The 21,701-nt window shown below is 48.2% G+C and overlaps 1 protein-coding gene across 1 annotated transcript in view; it reads right to left on the bottom strand.

Annotated features, from left to right (window-relative positions):
* NXN (nucleoredoxin) overlaps window positions 1–21,701 on the bottom strand; it is a 98,654-nt gene that overhangs the window by 14,436 nt on the left and 62,517 nt on the right. Inside the window, exons 2-6 of the mRNA XM_065418459.1 lie at window positions 19,531–19,648; window positions 17,312–17,445; window positions 16,779–16,879; window positions 15,841–15,947; window positions 1,809–1,988 (exon numbers count right to left, since the gene is read on the bottom strand). Of these exons, the coding sequence (XP_065274531.1) occupies window positions 1,809–1,988; window positions 15,841–15,947; window positions 16,779–16,879; window positions 17,312–17,445; window positions 19,531–19,648 (640 nt within the window). The remainder of the gene's footprint in view (window positions 1–1,808; window positions 1,989–15,840; window positions 15,948–16,778; window positions 16,880–17,311; window positions 17,446–19,530; window positions 19,649–21,701) is intronic.

The raw sequence follows: 21,701 nt of genomic DNA, 5'->3' as shown, positions 1-21,701 counted from the left end.
TGTTCCTTACATTCGCCCTGAAGCTCTGGTACTGGCTGCTGTCAGAGACGGGATACTGGGCTAAATGGACCATTGGTCTGACCCAGTGTGGCCTTTCTTATTTCTACCCCAGAGGAGGAGAGAACTGGTCTCTCTTGCTATGATCAGTGACTCCACCCCACCCTGATTGTTCCAGCAGGTTTGTGGTCTGAACGCTTTGAGCAGAGGTAGATCAAACCAAAATGCATCTGTCATTACCCATGGGAGTTCTTTTGGGATACTGTGACCCAAGAGCATCCTCCACATGCTTGGTCCTGCAGGCAATAACGTTCAGATAAAAATAATACCCTGGGGGATGGAGTGAGTTTGTACAAAATACATCCCAGCACACCCCATCCCACATGTACAGCTCCCTAACACACACACAAACACAGTATAGAATGTATCCGAGGGGTAGCTGGGTTAGTCTGGAGCTGTAAAAAGCAACAGAGTCCTGTGTCTATAAGATGCCACAGGATTCTCTGTCGCTTTTTACAGTATAGAATAGCTCTGGAACCTGTTTGCTGTTTAAACAAGAATCCAGCCAATCGTCACAAACAGAGAGAGATCAGCATTATTTGCAGAATTGCAACTTTAAGGGAAGCAACCAGGTGTAACTCAACCGCATGTTCTAACACAGTGGTTCTCAAACTTTTGTACTGCTGACCCCGTCACATAGCAAGCCTGCGAGTGCGATCTCCCCTTATGATTTAAAAACTCTTGTTTAGATATTTAACACCATTATAAATGCTGGAGGCAAAGCGGGGTTTGGGGTGCAGCCTGACAGCTCGTGACCCCCCATGTAATAACCTCGTGACCCCCTGAGGGGTCCCAACCCCCAGTTTGAGAACCCCGGTTCTAACGGCTCCTAGCACTACGCCTGTCATGCTGAATCTCACATGGGGGTTTCTTTGGGGGGGGGGGGGGGAGAGTGTCCTTTCTGAAGGAGCCCCATTTTCATGGATTGGGGTGAACACGGGGTTTTGGGGAGGGCAAGATAATCCTTGGTCTGCACGTCCACCACTCTCTATGCCTAGTCCAGTCTAGAGGATTTTAGCACTGCTAGCCCCAGCCCTGCTTGGAACACACCTTGGGTTCACATGCACAAGAGACTAGGATGGTTCACAAGTATGGTCAGCACCACGCAGTTGCCCTTGCTCAGAGCAAAGGCTGCCCATGCACCACGGCAGAGCTAGCATAGACAATGTGCTGACACTAAGGCTGCAGCCTTGAAACTGGGCTTCTCCACATAGTCCCAGAACGCTCCTGCCACCCCTTCCAGTGACCACTCTGCACAGTGTCCCCGGAGTCTGCCGCAGCTTCGGAAACCTGATGCTCCCGAGGTTTCTGCTCCATAAAGGTGCAAGAAGCACACGGACCACTGTGATGCATTTCCAGTGCTGCAAACACTGATTTCCACGGCTCTCACGGGAACACTTGAATCGTACAGCACCTCTCCAAAGGCACATTGCTACTTCTATAAAGCCTGGCGTCTGGAAGCTGTGCTGGGAACCATGGGATAGGTACCCATAATGCCCTGGCTCGTGCAGACACCGAGCAGGATGGCTGGCCCAGACGCTGGTGTGTGTGTGTGAGAGTGTGTGAGTGTGTGTGTGTGTGAAAGAGAGAGAGAGATCTAGTACCTTGCTGGCTCCATTGCCAAGGAGAACGTCACACCGAACAGCATCCCACTGATATCTCCTCCAAAGAGACACCCCACCCCCACCTGATGAAACCCAAAGAATAAGGGAAGGGATTAAAAAAAGAAAGAAATCCACAGCGCTCCATACCTACAAAGAGAACGAGGCACGGGCCCTCATTCAGCTGGACGGCATTGGAGTCTGTCAGCTCCAGCACAGGCTTGGGATGCCAGGGGAACTCTCGGCATTCAGTGTCATTCAGGACTTCCACCCGCCCCTGCCGCGTGATCACGTCTCCCTTGGCGTCCAGGACGATGAGCGTGGGGATGCCTGCGGCAGAGGAAGAACAAAGGGATGGCTCAGGCACAACAATAACCGCATGGGGAGGAGGGAGGAGGCTGGGGAGCTGATGCGACAAGAGTTTGTATTCACGTCTGTCATTCTGATCGTGAAACAAATAATATCTCGTGTTTCTACAGCACCTTTTGCTCCCCAAGTGAGGGAGTGCAGGAACAGGACTCCTGGGTTTTATTTCTGACCTTGCGAGGGAAGTGTAGTCTAGCACTCAAAGCAGGAAAGCTAGGAGGCAGGACTCCTGGGTTCTGTCCTCACTCTGCCACTGATTCGCCACGTGAACTTGGGGACACGTTATTATGGCTTTGGTGGATCTGGTCATTGCTCAGCAAGACAGATAAAAATCCCACACAGGTATCTTTCCTGCCAGGCTTCTTTAAAGTTTGTAAAGTGCTTTCAGATCCTTGGGTGAACGGTGCTACATATGTTATGTACAGGAACCGTTGGGCTGCCACTCAAATGCAACCACCTCTGGGGTAGATTATGGCAGTTCAGGGCCTGATCCACAGCCCAAAGAAATCCATGGGCGTCTTTCCATTGACTTCAATGGGCTATGGCCGTGCTGTGCACAGCAGCCCTACACAACGTCTATGGAGGAAGGTGGGTGCAATTATTTCCATTATAAATCCTTACAATTCAGTGGCCATTAACTGCTATCAAACTAGGCTCTGGCATAAGTGGCATTGCAAGGCCTCAGAAAGTCACAGTCCTTAAGCTGTTTGAAGATAATCTGTTCAGTTGTCGTAACACCCTACGGCTGCGTCCCAAACTAACACACACGCGACTGGGTTTAGATGCTCTTGCGTTCTCACAACTTCAGCCTGTGCCTCAGTAATGTACGCTGCTGACGTTTACAATGTGACAAAAGGCCTGATGTCTGAGAAGCAGCTGCATAGCAGGAACTATATTAGCTTAATAAGGATTTTTCCTATGGATCCCCACTGAGCAGAGAGAACACACTTCCCGCCCCCTGCAGCGAGGCAGCGCAGTCCTGAAAGGACTTCAGCTCATAAAGCCGTAGTGCACGATTTGTATTGATTAATGCCATGGCCGACGTTTTCTTAGCTGTGGGCCCTCTAGCATGGGCCCTTGCCTCTGGGGAGCGGGAACGCAGCACAGGGAACAGCGATGCACATGCTAAAGCTTCGCTAACAAGGACACTGAGTAGCAGAGGAGACCTTCCAGCAGAGGCCAGAATTAAAGAGAACCAGGGACAAAAGCACTGTGCCAAACATGGCAGCAGCACAGGTGGGGCACGAAAGTACATGACAAGGCTTTTAAAGGGGAAACTATTTATTTAGAGCCATCCCCTGACTTTTCTTCCTAACTCTTTTTTCTCCACATCAGGCCATTGTCTCCCCGCTGCCACTCTCCCAGCTCCACTGGGGCAGAGTGAACAGGCAAAGGACAACAGTCAGTCTGAGGCCACCACCTGCTTCCCAGCTGTTACAGAGCATTGCTTCCTTCATGTAGGGCCAGCATAAAGCTCTCCCACAATGCCCCACCCCAACATGGCACATCTAGGTAGCTCCCGGGATCGAAGCGGCAGTTCACAGGCGTGAGAAGCCAGAGCTCTTCACTATTTCATAGATTACAAATACATTTCACAGGCAGTCATTTCACATTTTATTATTCCACAGCTGACCAGTAGGCTATTCGAAATACCCTCCCAATGGGCTTGCACGTTAAATTCCAGCTGTGCACAGTTCCCTCCAACAGTTGCTTGTTGTGCAGACTTCAACCCTGCGTAGCAGCATTAGTGGTGATTTGTATCACCAGAGCCCCCCACTGTCCACACAGAAGGAAAGGATAGCCCCTGCCCCAGAGAGCTTACAGTCTAGGAGAGGAGTGGTGGATTCAGCAAGCAGACAGGGGAGCACCCAGCAACTGAGAGGACAGGGTGTTATAAGCAGTGGTTCCAGGCCCCAGCTGCCTAGCTTTGGTAATCAATAGCTACAATGGTTAAAAGAACATCTCCCTCCCCTCCCCCAATTCTTCTTTTCCTGCATTACTGCCACACGCTGAAGGAATCTGTTAAGACCAATCTGACTTGCATCATTTATGCTGTTGGCTCTGCTCAGGCAGTGGAACGAGGCTGTTCGGCGTAGTCTGCATGGTGTCGGTTTATAGTCACTTTTGCTTCTAGGTCCTCAGAGCAGAGGGAGCAGAAAGTTCATCCTGGAGGCATCACTTGTATGGAGACTGATTTCACTGTCTGGGACTCTGGCTCTGGAGGTAGTGAAAGTGCTGGTCACTTGCTAAGGACCAGTCTCACCAGGCGCTGAATGCCCTCAACTCCCACTGAAGCTAATGCCAATGGCAGGTGCTCAGCACCTTGCAGGATTGAGTCCCAGTGCTGCAAGCATGGGGGAGTGGGATGAGATCCTTTCCCACCCGTGGCCGCAGCCCCTTTCTGAGCCTGATGGGAAAGTGTTTTATTGGGGGAGGGGGAACCACAGGTCTCATGAAGAGGCTGCCGACAAACTGATGGTACGAATTCCCAGAGTGAAGGCTGAGAACCATCACTGTGTTACAGAAACAGGCCGTGCAACTCTCAGCTTTCCCTGCTCTCAGGCATTGTTCGGCAGACTGTGATTTACGAGCTGGGTGTGATTGCAGCGAAAGGAAACGCAGAATCCCCCTTGGGTGGGAAGAGTTCCTTCTTGGCCACAGCCACAAACGCTATCAGGAGGGTGTCATTATCAATCTTGCAGGGGCCCAGCTTCCCTTCCCACGGCTCTGTCCTGAGTAATTGACGCAGCGCTGGGCTCATTTCACAGCCCTTTTGAGTTCCACGCCCAAAGTGGGTGAAACTTTCACAGCGAAACCTGAAACTCACCTCACTGAGTCTCTACGTTCCATGTGGCCTGATCAACCTCACTGAAATGTAATGAGGCCTAATGCAGTCCTGAAATGCTCCCTGCTCTTTCCAGCCTTCTCCGATGTAAGGCTGAGACCAGTCTCTTGGCATTTGATGACCTTGGCCCAAGATCAAAATGATACTCTCCTCTTCGCCCCCCGGTGTCAGTTTCCAAAGTCTCAAAGACCAAACTCAAGCTGAACAGGTGGTATTTTGCTGAAGCAGTAGTATCCCAAGCTAGCTAAGAGAAGTATAGTCACTGGCAGTGTGCTTTGCTCGTTAAAGTTAGCAATCGTCACCTCAGGATGAAAAAGGCATCAGCTTGCAAGGGAATAGCGTGTCTGCAAAAACTAAGGTGACCAGACAGCAAATGTGAAAAAATCAGGACAGGGGGTGGGAGGTAACAGGAACCTATATAAGAAAAAGACCCCAAAATTGGGACTGTTCCTATAAAATCGGGACATCTGGTCACCCTAGCAAAAACAGGAGGGAAGGGAGATCCCCTAACACGCTGGTGCTGGCCTGCAGATCTCTGTGGCAGGAAACCTGGAATCCAGCCCTCCTCTTCACTGAAATCAATGGCAAAATGCCTTACTGAACTTCAACGTGCAGGAGCAGAACTTTGATTGGCTGTTCCTCCTCCTACAGGACTGATATCACATGTTACTCCTTTGATCAATTCTTACCTTGGGGAGCGGGGAGAACATACACTTCCCTACACCAGGGAAAGTGGGAGAGTCCGATAAATGTATATAGCCACACAAACCCAGCCAGATTCATCTTTGATCACAGACATTTCCTGGAAGCCAACAGAGCTGCATCAAGAACGTCCCAACATTCTGGAACTAATAGAGTGATCTGTACCAGATAGCAAGTGTAAAAAATCAGGACGGGGGTGGGGGGTAATAGGTGCCTATATAAGAAAAAGCCCCCAAATCAGGACTGTCCCTATAAAATCAGGACATCTGGTTACCCTAAACTAATATGGGATCCTGCTAATCATGATGGTATTTTGGGGGATGAGGGAGGGAAGGTTCTGGTGCCAAGGTAAAGGTGTATGATTCTCCACACAACTGTATGGTTGGGAAAGGTCAGTCTTACAGGGAAAGGCTGGTGGGAAGTCTATTAAAACAAGCACTTGGAAATGAAGTAAAAAGACCTCCTGACAATTGTTAACAGATTTTTTTCTCTCAAGGATTAGTGCACTTAAGTTGCTGTGGATGCAGCTTTATAGATATCTTAATTCATCCCGCCTGGCTGAAGCAGATGTGTTAAAGAACAGTCTTCCTGGAGGTTACGAGCACATATTTCATTTCTACAAAAGTCCTGCAAAAACAAAGGCAAGTTCTGCTCCTAGTCCTCACGGCAAAGAGCGCTGTGCCCCCTGCTGTGCCGGATTGCTCACTCAGGTCCAACTGGGCTTTGCCCTTCTACGAAGTCTAGCCAAATGTTTTATTCAGCGGAGCATTTTGAAGTGTCTGCATACACATGGCGTATGGACTCCGAGTGGGAGGGTGTTTAGCGGCACAAGGCTATGTTGTGGGATAAGACTGGAATCCCTACCCGCAAGTAGTATTTGCAAACAGGCTCATTGTCAGAAATTCAAACAGAGGTTGGATTTAGATTCCAAAAGACCAGTTTCAGCCCTGGTGGAAGCCAGTGCAACTTCGGTGCGTTCAATGGACTTTTATCTTTTTACGAAGGGCAGGATTTAGCTCAGTCTTAATGATGCAGGACAAATTATCAAAAAATGCAGCTTAATTGAAAAAAAAGAAGGCTGGCTTGGAGGATTGGCAGTGCAATACAGAGCCTTTGATCTCTAAGAGCCAAATTCACCCCTGTGTAAAACAAAGTGAAGTAAATGGAGTCATACTAGAGATTTGCTGCAAATCGCCAGTTCAAATCCAGCCAGAGTGGTAGCGACTGGAAGTTGTTACTACCTGACAGCTGTTCAGTGATCTGAGGTCTCACTCCAGCACTTCATAAGATTCACCCTCCCAACTAGCCCCCACATACTAACAGAAAAGCCCCAGAGACTGAAGAGCCCTGGCCAGTATGGAGCTTGCTTCACTCAGTACTGTCCGAGTTGCACCTGATCTGTCTGAGAACTTCAGTCTTCAGGCCTGTGAATTCAGCACATTTCAACACCAACAGATTAAAAAAAACAACCCAAAAACCTGATCACGACCACTAATCTTTAATTACAACTATTCATTTCTGCTAGCAGGGAAGCACACTGTTAAACACAACAGCCCCGAGATCCTCAAATGCCTTTAAATAGAAAACAGGCAAGTTCCTCAGTTACCTGCTACCTTGACTAAGTTACACTGGCATAGCTATATCTCTCAGGGGTGTGAAAAATCCACACCCCGGAGAGACGTAGTTAAGTCAAACTAACTCCCCGGTGGAGACAGCGCTAGGTTGACGAAGAATTCTTCCGTCAATCTAGCCACCGCCTCTTGGGGAGGTAGATTAACTACAGCAGAAACCCCTCTCCTCACTGTAGTGAGTGTCTACACTGAAGCCTTCCGAACTGCAGCTGTGCTGCTGTACCATTTAAAGTGTAGACATAGGCCTGGTCCACACTACAAAGTTAGGTTGATGTAAGCTGCCTTGCATCGACCTAGTTGTGCACGTGTCTACACTTAAATTTGTCTCCCACTGGTGTAAGCGCCTCATTACGCCAACATAGTAACACTACTTCCCCCAGAGGCATTGAGCCCTGGTAGTTGTACTGAGGTCGATGCAGCGGGAGTATAGACAGTGCATTACTTACGTCAACCTTAACAGTCCTCCAGCAGCTGTCCCACAATGCCCGACACTGACTGCTGTGCTCAGAGTTGTGAACATCATGGCTCAGGGACCACAGAGACCAGAACCATGATTGTCCAGCTTGGCGAGCACATCTAGCAGCTCTCCATTGTTGCGTGAAACTGCTCGGCTGACCCTGCTGGCTACACGCCCCGGCTTGGAGCAGAGAGGAGATCCTCTTCTCCCCTCAGGCCCAGGAGATCCAGTCTGTGCAAGCACAGCTATGGCCCAGCTGTAGAAATGTGGACATGTCCTAGCACACTGCATGGGGCATGCAGGAGAAGGGTATGACAAGCACCAGCAGCAGTACCGCGTAAAAGCCATAGAACTGCGTCAGGCATATCTGAAGGCCAGGGTGGCGAATAGTCAATCCGGTGCTGAGCTGCAGACCTGCCACTTTTACAAAGAGCTTCATGTCATACTTGGCGGGTTCATGGGATTTTTTAATAAGGCACAAAAATGATGGGCTAGAGATGACATTATGGGATGCAGACAGTTGCTCCTAGTCACCCCTGCACAACTTGTTTCTGCTCCACCGTGCATTGCCAAAACTTCCCAAGAGAGTGCGCTGGATGGAGGCAGGTTGCACACTGGGACACCTACCCATAGTGCACTGCACTGTGCATTGACGCAAGCACTCCTGGTGAGTACGTGCAGTGCTGACGCAAGGAGCCAAGTATGTACGCGCACAAGCGATGTACTAACCATGGCAGCTTTAGATCGATGTAACTTGTGTCGGTAAAACTTTGTAGTGTAGACATGGCCATAGCCTTCGTTTGGCCTAACCTCCCCCAGTCCCAGAAGAGCCCTGAGTTTTGGCTCCATGTTTGAATGTTAATGCTCAGATTCTTGAAGCAACAGGACCCTGTATGTTCACTGCCTTGATTTTTATGGCTGCCCAATGAACAAGATGACTGTCCAGTCTGCATAAGTTTCAATGGTACCAAGGCTACAGGAGCTGGTATAAATCAGCCTAGGTTCATTGACTGCAATAGAACTATGGCAATCTCCACCAGCTGAGGATGTGACCCACAGTCTTGGTACCACTGAAACTTACACAGACCAGACAGGTTCCATGAATGACTCCTTGTAGTTGGCTTGCAGATCAAGGCAGGTATCTTTTTGCATGAGGAAGCCCAAGGCACGGCTGAAGTGGCCAGAACATCCCAATCAAACACAGAAGGGACCCCCACAGTACAAGCTCCATTTGCTGGGTTGGAAAGCAGCTAATAAGCTTCCAAGAAGCTGGAGAAAATGCTGCTGCAGATTGTGCCCTGCCGCTCCATTTGGGAGAGCTGAGCAAACAGCCAGGGGAAGAGATTATTGTTCAAATGGGAGTGTAAGGTTTGAGCAATGGAGCCATTCAGGAATGAGAAGAGGCCAGCTACCAAAACAATAGGAACCACCAGCAGCTGGGACTCGATGAATAGGGGTTGGGGGGAGGTCTCTCCACTTGGGCAGCCTGAGGAAGGAACAGCCGCTGTACAAACCGGTCTAGTGACAGAGGAGGAGGAGACCTGTAGGCTCAGTGATCTCTCTGAGCAATGCACGGCTGCTTCAGGTGCCCATCTCGACCTGTCTAAGACAGAGTGGATGGGAGCTGAAACATTAGGATCTGGAAATTCAAAAGGCTTCACAAATAACCCGACATTGGCATTCTCAGATGGAAAAATGTTTCTTCTTTGTCTCCTCCCATGGAAGGACAGAGACAATTTAATATCCGGGGCTGCTAAGAGTCAAGGAGCCAGCATTTTGATGTCTGGTTCTCACCACTCTTGCATCCATCTATTTGCTATTGAGTGTCTTGCTCCTCCCACACCCAGCAACCTCCTGTAAATTAGAATTGGCAAATTCAGACGAGTCAAACACTCCCGGCTGGGTCTTGTGCATTTCAGCCCAGGAGTCTTGTTCCAAAGACTCCTCAGAACCATTTTCAGCGTAGCGGAAAGCAAGTGAAGTTACTGCCGCCCTCCTGGACCTGCATGCACATGTGTGGAAAACAGCAGGCTACTCGCACATCTTTGCATTCTAAGCATTTCACTAAGAAATCCATGGACATTTGTCTGTTTGCCATATGCCTGCAAGCTCCAGCGAGCGATTACATTCCCCTCATTCCAGCCCCAGACAGCGCAGCTTTAAATTCCTTTGTACATACTGAGGCTGCACACCCTAGGTTAGCAGGAAGAACAGCACATTAACCTAGCTTGGTGGATGAGTTACAAATCCCAAGGTTATGCCAAAAACATTATTTGAATCACAGAAGAGCTTATTCATCACCTGATGGCATTTGAGATAGCTGCGGAGGGTCAAGTCAGAAAGCGAGCGAGGAACTGGGAAACTCACTTTGAGCCCTAATCTGTGAGAAGGAGAATACCCTGACCAGTGATGTCAACAGACACAGAGGATGTGACACATCTCACAGGACTGGGACCTTTATCCCCTTAGAATTCCAATCCCAACTCGCTCTGCACTTTGATCTCCTCCTCCAGATCATGTGACACTGCTGAAACTCCCAGTCGTAAGTCCTGTGTCAAGACACTTACTGGAGTCAATTCCCAGCTCTGCCACAGACATTCCTGTGACACCTTGGGCAAGTCACTTAATCTCATCTCTCAGATATTCCCTTTATACAAAGGTAAAGATCTCACATTAGCTCTGCTGACTAGGGAAATCTAAGGGCCTGATTTTGACTGTTGGCCTCATTTTAATGGCATAATTCTGCATCTGCAGACAATGTGTGTGCACTGCTCATAGCATTTAGACCTCCACTTGATTTCCGGGCACGATCACATAGCAAGACATCTAAATGCTATGAACCGAATTACCTGCAAGTGTAAAACTACACCCAGAAAATCAGGGCCTAAAAGTTAAAAGAATAAATGGTTACTGTTTTCAGGTAAACACACAAGGGGATTTCTGGATTTTCAATCTGACAGTGTCCCTTTAATGAGTCTAAAATATGCAGTGATTTGGTTTGAACAAGACCAGAGCCCAAATATAGCTAGTCATAGTAGCTGTTGGGTGAAAAAGAAACGTAGGTCACACCTATTCATCCAGACCCCACCGTGGCAGCTTTGGTATATTCCTGCTGACAAGGCCCTGCCCCTTTGCTACTTTCATTCGCAATCAGGAATTCATCCGTAAGAAATACTCCGTAAATGACTATTCGTTGTGGGTAAGAGCTGAGACTATTCAATCCAGACAGCTGCTCCTGGATGCAGATTCGAAATCATACCAAGAGACAGGCAACAACATAAACAATAACAAGGTCCCATATTTTCAATACTTACAAGTCAAACATTTTATTGTGAAATCTGGATACCAAAAGGCTCTTATCTAGACCTGTAACCACGTCTGAGGAGTTGACAAAGGAGCAAGCTGGAACAAAAGGTTCCGTTTCTGAGTGAAAAAAAGATGGTAATGAGAAAACAACCCAGACTGAAAGATGGGAGAGGGATTTGGACAAAGAAATTGATCGGGATGAGTTGGTCTCTATGTGGGAAAGGAAAGGGGATCGATATTTTCAGTTTGGGTAGCTCATAAAGAATATGTGTATAAGTAACTGTACAGATGGTATTTGACTCCAGTTAAGATTCTTCGTATTTTAGCTACTAGGGAGGTGCTGTAGTGGATGGGTTGCGGGGAGAGAGGAACACACTTGCACTTGTGATGGCTGTGTCCAGTCAGTTTTGGGAGGAAACTATTAAACATTCATTTTATCCAGCTTCCCCTAGACATCCCCTGACCGGTTCACGTAATGCTCCAGTAAGGGAGCTACATTGTAAGCAGAATGACAAATTAATGTATTTGGTAGTGTTAGCAGAAAGACTTTGTATTGCTCATTACTGGAAAACAGATAATGGAATTGTGGCGTAGTCAAATATGGACTGTCCGTGTAATAGAAAAGCTTTCACACCAAGTATGTACACAAGAGAAGCACCAAAAAGGGGAAACTTGGTCACCCTTTTTAGTGTGCTCAGACGAGGAGAGCTCTTTACCCTGGTTCTTTGACTATTAACCTGATCCTGAATCAGTAACAAGTAATGTGCGATTTAATATTTTTATGAATAGTTTTATTGTAACTTCACCTTAATAAAGTTTCCCCAAAAAACGCACTGACTGCAGGCTCCAGGTATTCCTCAGCCAGCAACAACTGGCCCCCGTGAGCTAAACCCCCCCAGAAAGCTGCACTTCTGGTCAAGGCAGAAGAGGCCCTCTATGAAGCATGGCAGAAGAGGGAGAGAATTAAAGCAAATGCATTAAGGACGGTCCATCTCCACCAGTGTCCTGGGTCTTTGTGTGGAGGCACTAGCCCCTTCAGTCTGCAAAGGGCAGAAATCTCCCTCCTACAGGACTCACTCTCTGCATTGCTGCTCAACTCGGACAATTCACAAGAACTTTTATTGCCTCTCTCCCCCTGCCAGTGGTGCAAAAGAGCCTTTTATTGCCCTGCTTAAAACAGAGCATATTGTCACCTGGTTCTCAGGTCTTCCCCAGTTCTTCACTGATGGCTTCCCCTAGCTAGTGTGTCAACTCACAAAGCAACTGTGGGGGAGGGGACATGGAGGAAAAGAGAATTTAACACCTTGCCCAGCACAACTTGACACCACCACAATCCTATGGCATTCATATCCCATCTGCGGAGATACAGGCCGACAGTATCCAGGGCAGCATCTTCGGCATATAAACCCGAAAGCAAACATATTTCACACCTGCTAACCCCTATGTTATACATCCCTCACACACATACCACCAGATCCTCTTTTAGTTCCCAGAACAACTTTTTTTAAAGGTCAACTCCTTTGGCTGTGATAAAGCCAGACTTTATTAACTATCCTTTGAAGATACAATCATGAAATCAGGGGCCATGGTGATAAGTGTCGTATAAAAGTTTAGATTAAGAATAGGACAGATGGACTCATCAGTTAGATTTTAGCCACTAGAAAAGGGGTTTCCATCTTTCTTCTTTCCCACTTGACTTAACATTTTACAAAAACTCAGTGACAGAATTTTCTGCTACCACATCCGACAATATTCTTATTCTAAGATGACTGGCAAGAAAATCTGGGTTTTTACAAAATCTGTTAGTTATGGATTTGTGATGATCAGAAGCAAAGTTCTGTGTCCCATGGATAAGCTAAATGAAGCATTTGCAGCAGTTTTTGTTTTGTTTTTAAAGGAAAAAAGCAATTGGACCGGCTATCCCATCTGTTGCGACTAGCAGGGTTTTTGCTTTCCTGAGTCCAGAACGGAACACATTTCCCTACAATAACTTTAAAATTGTTCCTGGGCAGGAAGAGAGAGACTGCTGTGTTTGCTTCTCGCAAAATGCTCTCAGACACCACGGTGATGGGCAACCTTGTAAACCTAGATAGATGGACAGACCAATTTTTAAGGAAAGCAGCATCTCCCATAATTACTGCCAATCCAAAGGAGATTTGAGGGGATCAATGGGGATTTCTACCAATCCAAAACCTCTCTCTAAATAAAAATTAGTAAGAGAAAATCCCCATTTGTTCATAAAATTCATCGCTGCTCCTTGTTCTGTAGGAGGAGTGAACTGTAGGAGGAGTGAACTGAAGGAGGCAATTCACATGAAACTTGGGAATGGTGTGCACAATGGGGAATTATTTCTGAATAGCCACAATGCAAGAAATGAATAAAGCTCAAGATAAATAGTGCTGGATGCCCAAGCAAATTAATATAGGTGGGAATGATTCACCCTCCTGACTCCACACTAGGAGAAAGGCATTCAGGGAAACCCAAATAAAAGCCCAGTAACTCAGTATTTGTATTTACATTTTTCCCTGGCTTCCTCAGTGCCAAAGGGAGCCAGTTACGGGAGCAAAATAACAAGAGATCTGGTCATCTCGCTGCATTCCTCCACTCAGGAACTGGAAGAGTCTGAGAAAACAAGATCTTGTGTTATTTCAGCTCTGCGAATGGGCTCCTGAGGCATTCAAAGACTTGTGAAACAAACACAAACACTACCGGGGCACATGCCTGGTACCCGCCGTCTGAGAAAGGGCCATACCAGGCTTCCCCTCTTGTGGAATGAAGAGGGACAAGGCAGGGCTGCTAAGGGTTACACTGACAGGTTTCTCGCTGGCCCCTACAGAGTTCTAAAACAGGGAGGAATGACAAACTAAGGAGAATCAGAGAGAGCAAACACAGAGCTCCTCAGCACTACCGGGAGCAATGCAGCATTGTCAGAGTTTTATGTGAAACAGAGGGAATGTCAAGGGGGCGTTCAAAGAGTAAAATGGAAACACAGCAGCAAATATAGCTAGGGAGATCAGTGACGAATAACATGGGTTTCAAACTATACCAGAGGTCTGGAAAACAAGACAAACCCAGAAAAGCCAATAATAAGGCAGCAGAGTAATAAACTATTGGTAGTTGCAGCAGTAGTTCCTTCACATCCACATTTGACAAGGAGGATTTTAACACCACATCCCTCCAGGATGCGCTTGTGTCTACTAAGGAGGATAAGCTGGAGGACAGACTGAGGTAACAGAATGGGAGGCAATAATTTGGCCAGGACACTGGGAGAAGTACGTTACAGGTCAAGGATGAAACAGTTAAAGCACTCAACTATTATCTCGATCCTGGAGAAGTAACAAACGACTAAAAGTCCAGGGATGGTCTAGTCCCAAAGCGTCTGCAAAGGATAACCTAACAGCTACAGGCAAGATTCTGCCTCGGTATGTATGCAGAGCTCCAAAGAGGGGCAGTTTATAATGTATGGTTCATGGACATGTTTGGAAACATGAAGGCCAGCCAGGGCCGGCTCCAGGCACCAGCTTAACAAGCAGGTGCTTGGGGCGGCCAAGGGAGAGGGGCGGCACCTGCGGCAATTTGGGGGCGGCAGGTCCCTCACTCCCTCTAGGAGCGAAGGACCTGCCGCTGAACTGCCGCCACCAATCGCGGCTTTTCTTTTTTTTTTATTTTTTTTTTTCAACTGCCGATCGCAACTTTTTTTTTTTTGCTTGGGGTGGCAGAAATGCTGGAGCCGGCCCTGAGGCCAGCATAGATTTGGAAAAGGCAGGCCAGACCAGACAGAGCTGATTATTTTGTTAAAGGGAATAACTGTTGGTGCAGATGCAAAGAGCCAATTATTTACTCTCCCTGATTTTCAGAACGCTTTGGACAGCGTTGACGTGACAGTCAGGGTTAGGTAAATTACATTTACACCCACTTTATGACCCATGGATGCTGCCACAGTGGTGTAAAGGGGACTTAGTGTAACATAGTCAGGCCTTGCGAGACCCTGCGTAAGGGCAGGCCCATAGCTGCACCTCGGACCACCCTTGGCAACTCCATTCCCTTCGTGGTGTTTGCATCTCTCAGACACTTGCAAGCTGTCATCATACAACTTACCCTGAGCCATCACTTACCCAAATTATCCTTAGTTCTTTTCATCTCCCATCATAAATCAATCCCTTCAGTCCCCTACTCACAGGGAGGAAACATGCATAAATACTGAAAACTTCCCTGTTAGCTAATGGCCCCATTTATCCTTCCCCGTCCTACACCCACTAGGCGAGAGATCAATGCTGTCCTTTGTTTACTGCAGGGTCAGTGCATTACATCAGTTGCATTTAGAGCTCCTGTGAGTGCACAAAGTCTTTGGAACACCTTGAAAAACATACACACAATCTCTCTCTCACTCCCCCCGCCTCAGCAGCCAAGGCCTGGGTAATTCTGGAACTGACACCCGGAAGAGCAGAAGCAAAGCCATGGTTTACATCAAACATGCAAATCTCATGTCACTAACACAAACCAGACACCATCTTCCTCACTCTCCACAGAGAACAATGGCCTGAGTTCCTATCACATAGAAGAGCAAGAAAACAACGATGAAACATTAAAGAAAAGCAAAACAAATAAATAAATCAATTAGGGATAAAAATCCAAGCCCGGAAGGCTCCAAGTTTCCAGGAGGAATTATTAGGTTGCTTTTGAAGTCCCTTTTTGGCTAATGGGCTGGCAGGTTACGGTAGGAACGTTAGTCGGCAGAGAAGAGAGCTCTGCCGGAGGCCCTTTGTTTTGCTGTTTTTTTGTTTTATTTAAACAAGAGCAGACATTTAAGAACAAAGTTAAATGGGAGGAGTGGGCAGGAGTGATTTTCATGCCAGGCTCGGGGGCGTTTCCTACCTTGGATGCCGTAGAGCCGGTTGAGGCGCGATCTTCTGGCTTCGTCAGCGTATGGCACGGCTAGCCAGGGCATCTCGCTGAAATACTGCTTGAAAGAGTCCTCTGACCTAGGCAATGGAAATGGAGGTCAGATAAATGAACCCTCATTACCGTCCTTCTGCAGCCCTTTTTCCTGTTTAACCCTTTGCCCATACGCAGCCCAGCAGACGCCTGACACTTCCCCAGAGCCCAGAGCCCACCTGTACGTGGGGCAGGCCAAGTCGCACCCGCCCAGGGCGAGACCGCATTGATTTTAAAGCCGGCGCCAAAGAAGGAGTTTGCAGCAAGTTTCAAGAAGAGATTTAAAATCTCCTCAATTCTGACAGCTGCTGCTCAAGGGCCCCGCAGTCCTCGGGCTTGTATCCAGGGCACGCAGGAACCTCAAAGCAAAATGTCGAGCCCACCTCAAGGGTTGTGGGCTTGTTCTTGACTCCACCCCTGCCCTGGCTAATCCATCTTTCCCCTGGCTCCTTCAGTCTCTCCCCAGAGCCAGCAGGGTGAATGTATCTGGCCACTGCGGAATCAGAGCCATCTTATGCTACCAGGTTGGGGTGCAGGGTCCTTATTATCTGGAACAGCCCTGTCCAGCCCTGCCTCCCTCCCACCCCACACCTAGAGCCCGGTCTCTTGTGTATCCAACAGCACTCCAAGGGAGAGGCCCGATTGGGTTCTCTCTTTAAAGCAGGTGCGGTATCCATTAATACTTGGAGTTTCTTCCACCCCGCGGGCACATATCAAACAGCTGAATGTACCACAAAACCGGACTTCTAGTAACTCCCAGCTCTCTCCTTGCTTCGGGGCATGAGTTTCTCCAGTCTGGCCTGCAGACGTGCCTTGCCCCTCCAGCCCCTGCACCACGGCACAGCACAGAGCTCTCCAAAGCAAACAGCAGACATTACCTGTCTGCGCTAACGAAGACAATCTCAAATTTCTGCCCCGCCTCCTTGATTTTCCGGTAGGACTCCACCAAGACCCTCGTGAGGCTTCGGCAGGGGGGGCACTGGAAAAACACAGAGGAGCACATAGCATCTGGACACCAGGGACAAAGCTCTCACTGAAGTCAATGGGCCCGATTCACTCCACAGCTTCCCTCAGCAGGGGGAACAGGGAGCCCCATGAGGCCCCCATGATCTCTGCTTTCCCAGGGGGCCTAGAGGCAGTCTCGCAGTCTGTCAACTGGCTGGGCCTGCTGGACAGGGGGCACTGACTCAGAAAGTCACCAGTGCAACCTCCGCCAGCTACCTGGAAGGGGAAGCGGAATTTCACCTCAGGCACAGCTGCCCCTGCAAAAGTGACTCTGGCAGTCCAGCCAGCGCAGGGTGTGGTTATCTAACGTGAGGAGCTGCAGTCAGGGCTCAGCCTTCTCACAGAGCTGCCATTCACCTCCAACCCCTTCCATTTACTCTGCGATGGAGAGGTGCCAGCTACTCACCCAGTGCGCAGAGAAATAGACCCCCACGTGAGAGCCCTCCAGGGTGGTGCTGTCCAGCGACTGGCCGTTGTTTCTGAGCAGAGGCCCTGCAACAACTTCGCTGAAGGGTTTTGGTCCCCAGGGGAACTCCAGCCCTAGGGGAGTTTGGGATGGGCAAGGGCAGAAGGCAGAGAGAAGAAGCGTGAGAGCCAAATCTAGCATTTACACTTTAAATGGCTTTACTGAAGCCCTCCCCGCTTCTCCAAAGGCATCTCGGCAGGCAATCGTGCAACAGACAGGAGCGGAGAGTCCTCTTAATCCATCTGCACTGATGTCTTTCCATGTAGACCTCCTGGGCCCCCTTCCACCCAGATACTGGGCCACATCCCCCTGGGGGGATCGGCACCAAACGTTAACCAACACATTTGTTCTGAAGGGAAAACCACGCTCTGAAACCCCCCCCCCCCCCGAGGGACACAGAGGAGAGCCACCCTACAAAGGGCCATATTCTCTGCCCCCCAATCCCGGGCAATCAGGCTTTCCACGGGGGGGGGGGGGGGGGGTGTCCCTCAGAGATTCATACCCCCCTCCCAGGGTTCAGCCACTACTGGGGTCTCAGGGATGAAGTCGTTTATGCAGCCCCGGGTTTGTCCCTCTCCTCCCCACAATGGAGTGCTCACCCAGCGGACCTGTGCAGCTGCAAATCTACTTGCTGCCTTCGTACCTCCGTCCCCAGCCCCCCTACGCAGGACACCCCAGAGGAGCCGTGCTTTGTATCATGCAGAGGGTCCACATCTCCTACATAGGCTCTCGGTATCCTCTTCCCTCCTCCCCCCCAACCCCACACAGCACAGCTGCACCGCTTTCTACTCTGGTTAGGACCCTCAGTGCCCACAGAGGGGCAGGATCTGATCCTTAGGGATCCCTGTGCCTTCTAAGCCGCAAAGCGTGTCTGCGTGCATTCACCCAGTCTCGAGATGTCAGAATGCTCTCTGGGAACAATGCAAATAGTCCTGCTTTGGGCGGGCGGGTCGTTGCTGCCGTCTGCTTCATTCTTCCCTTTTCAATGAGTTTGGCAGAGCTCTGCAGGGTCGGGTTCTCTCTGCTCCTGGCTGGGGGTGCAGGCCATGTACTCTGACTATTCATCTTTTAGAGAACAGGTCAATCTGCCCATCCCACTCCTCGCAGCCATTCTGCTTCCTGAACAGCTACCATTTTAAAACCATTGAGAAGCAGCTGATGTAGCCTCGGTTACTGCAGCTCAACTCCCACCTCAGTCTTTGTCTTTTAGGAACAGCAGCCGGCTTCCTTAAAGCTGTCACCATTTTCATTTCCCTCGCACAGGGCTGCTTTGTCCCTAGCTTTAAGGCTGGATAATGGACAAACAGGTTTCCTTGCCCACCTGAAAAAAGCGTCTATATATTCTGACTATTCCTGCTGCCAATTCCCAGAATAAGCAGCCCGTAAATTCAGCCAGAGCTAAAGAAACGTTACCAGATGGCTTAGACCACAAATTATACTTAGCCTGTCATGCTGCACAGCTCCCGCCCCCTGCGTTACACCTAGGGGCTTGTTTTCGGGATCTGTCATTCCCGCACTGGGGAAATGACAACCGCATGGAATGCGGAGGCACATATGCTGAAGGGTCAAAGGCGGGCAGGCAGGTGCCCCGCTTTCATTTTGTGTAGGGACCACAAATATGTGCAGCAATGTTTGTTTGTTTTCATCACTTGCCGATTCAGAGAAGGCGAGGTCTGGTATAAACATGCCGCATGGCATGATTTAGAAAAGAAAAATGTAGCTTCTTTTAGGCACCAACTGTAAGTACTAAGGGAACTGTTCTGTCACAGACTGTGTGGTGTTACTAATATTCGCACAACTCACTAGATGAGAGCAGCACAGATCTTAAGTTATGAAAAAGGTGGGTCCTCAGTTTGTCCGCCTATGTCCCCTCAGTGAAATGCTTACTGCAGCGTTTCATTTCATCTAACTTTTTCCTCATTTGCACTTCAGACAGCAAACCCAGAAGGGATGCCTTTGTTCGTTAAAAAATGAAACCCTAACTCTAATGGGAACAATGCAGGGAATTTCATGCTGAAAATAATCCAGTGCTTTGATGAGGTAAGTCTGATGATCTTCATTTGTTTCCATTTTTTGCTTCCAGGCACACTTTAGAAAGGGAGCTAAAAGAGAAGCAGATTGTCAGCCGTCATATGGGTGTGCAGTGCTCCAGGTCTTACCTTCGGGGTCATCCCGGATCACCAACAAGCCGTTTCTGCACACAACCTTCCCCGTGGAAGCATCTATAAATATCAGTGATGGAATGTTGGAGACTCTGTATTTGTTCCATAGTTTTAGCTGTAAAAGAGAGCGGGAGGGAGAAGAAGAGGTAAACTCTAAGCAGCTTGACCATTAATACTTTTGAGCAGCAGCACCTTACAGGCCAGCGATCAGAAAGAAGCAGAAGACGACAGAGCGGCGGTTTGCAGCAGAGCATCCAAAGGTCTCACACAGGAACCCAGCTACTGCTAGCCTGGTGACCTCAAAAGAAAATGGCATCGTGTTGACCGGAACTTCCTTGTATCACTCGGTTGGTGCCCAGGGCCGGGAGCTAAGTCTGCATTCTACTCCCAGCTCTGCCACGCACTTGCTATGTGACCTGGGACACACGAGTTAATCTCCCAGTGCCTCTGCTTCCCCCCTTATGGAGCACTTTGAGATCTCTGACTGGAAGGCACTGTACGTGGGATATGCTACCAACACCACTATGAGGCAATCCTGTTTCAGCTGCTTCCTTCACTCCCAGCTCATCATTCATTACACTAATCTCCAGTCCATGCCCAAGACATGTTCACACTGAAAACATGGCTGACATCCAGAAATGTGGAGCGATGATTCTGCCTAGACCCTGCTGTGTTTTGGTCATCTTGATTAGTAGACTAGAGCTCCCCGCACAACTTAACTTCGTCCAACGCCAATAACTGAAACACACCTGGGGTCACACACTTCTCCTCTGGCATCATATTTCTGCACGTACAGATAAATAAATTCTGAGTTCTAAAAAACACCAGCTCTAGAAGGAAGTATAGAAAGAGGAAGATAGCTGCTGGCAAGGCATAACCTGCAGGTGTACATGAGGCTTGGGAAGCCTTCTGTAACCACTCCAATGCATTTTCAACCGTAACTAAAAGCCAGGAAAGGCTGTGGTCTGAGGAGCTGATCTCAGAGCTTCGAGTACCTAAAACATTCCAATCTGAGCAGTTCACTTACATTTTTCCAAGGCACTTCAACCTAAACAGCCCGGTGATGAATTATCAACCTCTTAAATGCAATCAGATCACAACACAGAACCAGAGAGGACAGAGGGGAGGGGAGGGAAGGAAATGAATCATTAGTTTCCCACATCATCAAATAATGTGCTGCAAACTCTCCCTGGCGCCATAGATATTTATGACATTCATTTGGGCCAGTGGAGAACAAAAAACCGCAATGGAAGAACAGCAGAATGGAGCCTCAATGTTAATAAAACTCACAATTCCACTACTTCTGATACTTTATGCTCAGTTATTTTGCAATGCAAACTAATGGATCCAGAATAAACCTCAAAGCACATGCTTCTGTATTCTGATCCATCTTATTCTTTTATTCATATCAGAGTAATACTCACAAGTCTCAGTTGAAACTGGGCCCCCATTGTGTTAAGCACTGTATGATGGAGATGCTGAAGACTCTGTATTGTGCTAAGAGACAATCCCAGCCCTGAAGTCTACAGTCTAGCTAGACAAGACAGATGAAGGGTGTGGGAAAAGGATGCAACCTCCAGCCAGAGTGAACTGGGTGATCTAGCTTTTTATATGCTTAAAGACACTCAAGCTAAGGGTGTGAGTCAGAGAGACATTTAGGTTTTAATGCCAGTATCTAAATCACTCTTCTGGAACTTGTTCCTGGGCAAAAATCTGTATTCTGTCGAGGTTACTGTGTTTTGAGAGACTTGACAAGGCTATCAAAATTTATCCTACCTGAAACTTGTTTGATGATTAAAGTCCTCTAGGTCACAAATATCTAAAAAAGGTGCATATACAGATTCATAATGATTTTTTTTTTAAATCTCCATTTATTAGGACCTACAGAAAACAATGCCTTGTGCTGCCCCTGCTAGCACCAGTTTCCTAACACACACTATTCCCAGGGCTAAGCTGGCATCACTGATGATGCTGATGCACAAGCTAAATGGATTTGGCCACAAAAGCTGCAAAGACTTTGCTAAATATAAATCAGCCGTGTTAAATTGAGTTTGGTTCAAAACACAGAAAGTAAATCCAAGTTTGCAAAGTTTAAAGGGATCTTTACAAGGATCACATGTTTTCCAAGCATCTATTTAAGAGGGTGTTGCAAACAATAAAGAGGTTAC

This window comes from Emys orbicularis, chromosome 17 (genome assembly GCF_028017835.1).
Source record: "Emys orbicularis isolate rEmyOrb1 chromosome 17, rEmyOrb1.hap1, whole genome shotgun sequence".
In the NCBI taxonomy this organism is placed as follows: Eukaryota; Metazoa; Chordata; order Testudines; family Emydidae; genus Emys; species Emys orbicularis.
This window is presented reverse-complemented; position numbering and strand designations above follow the sequence as displayed.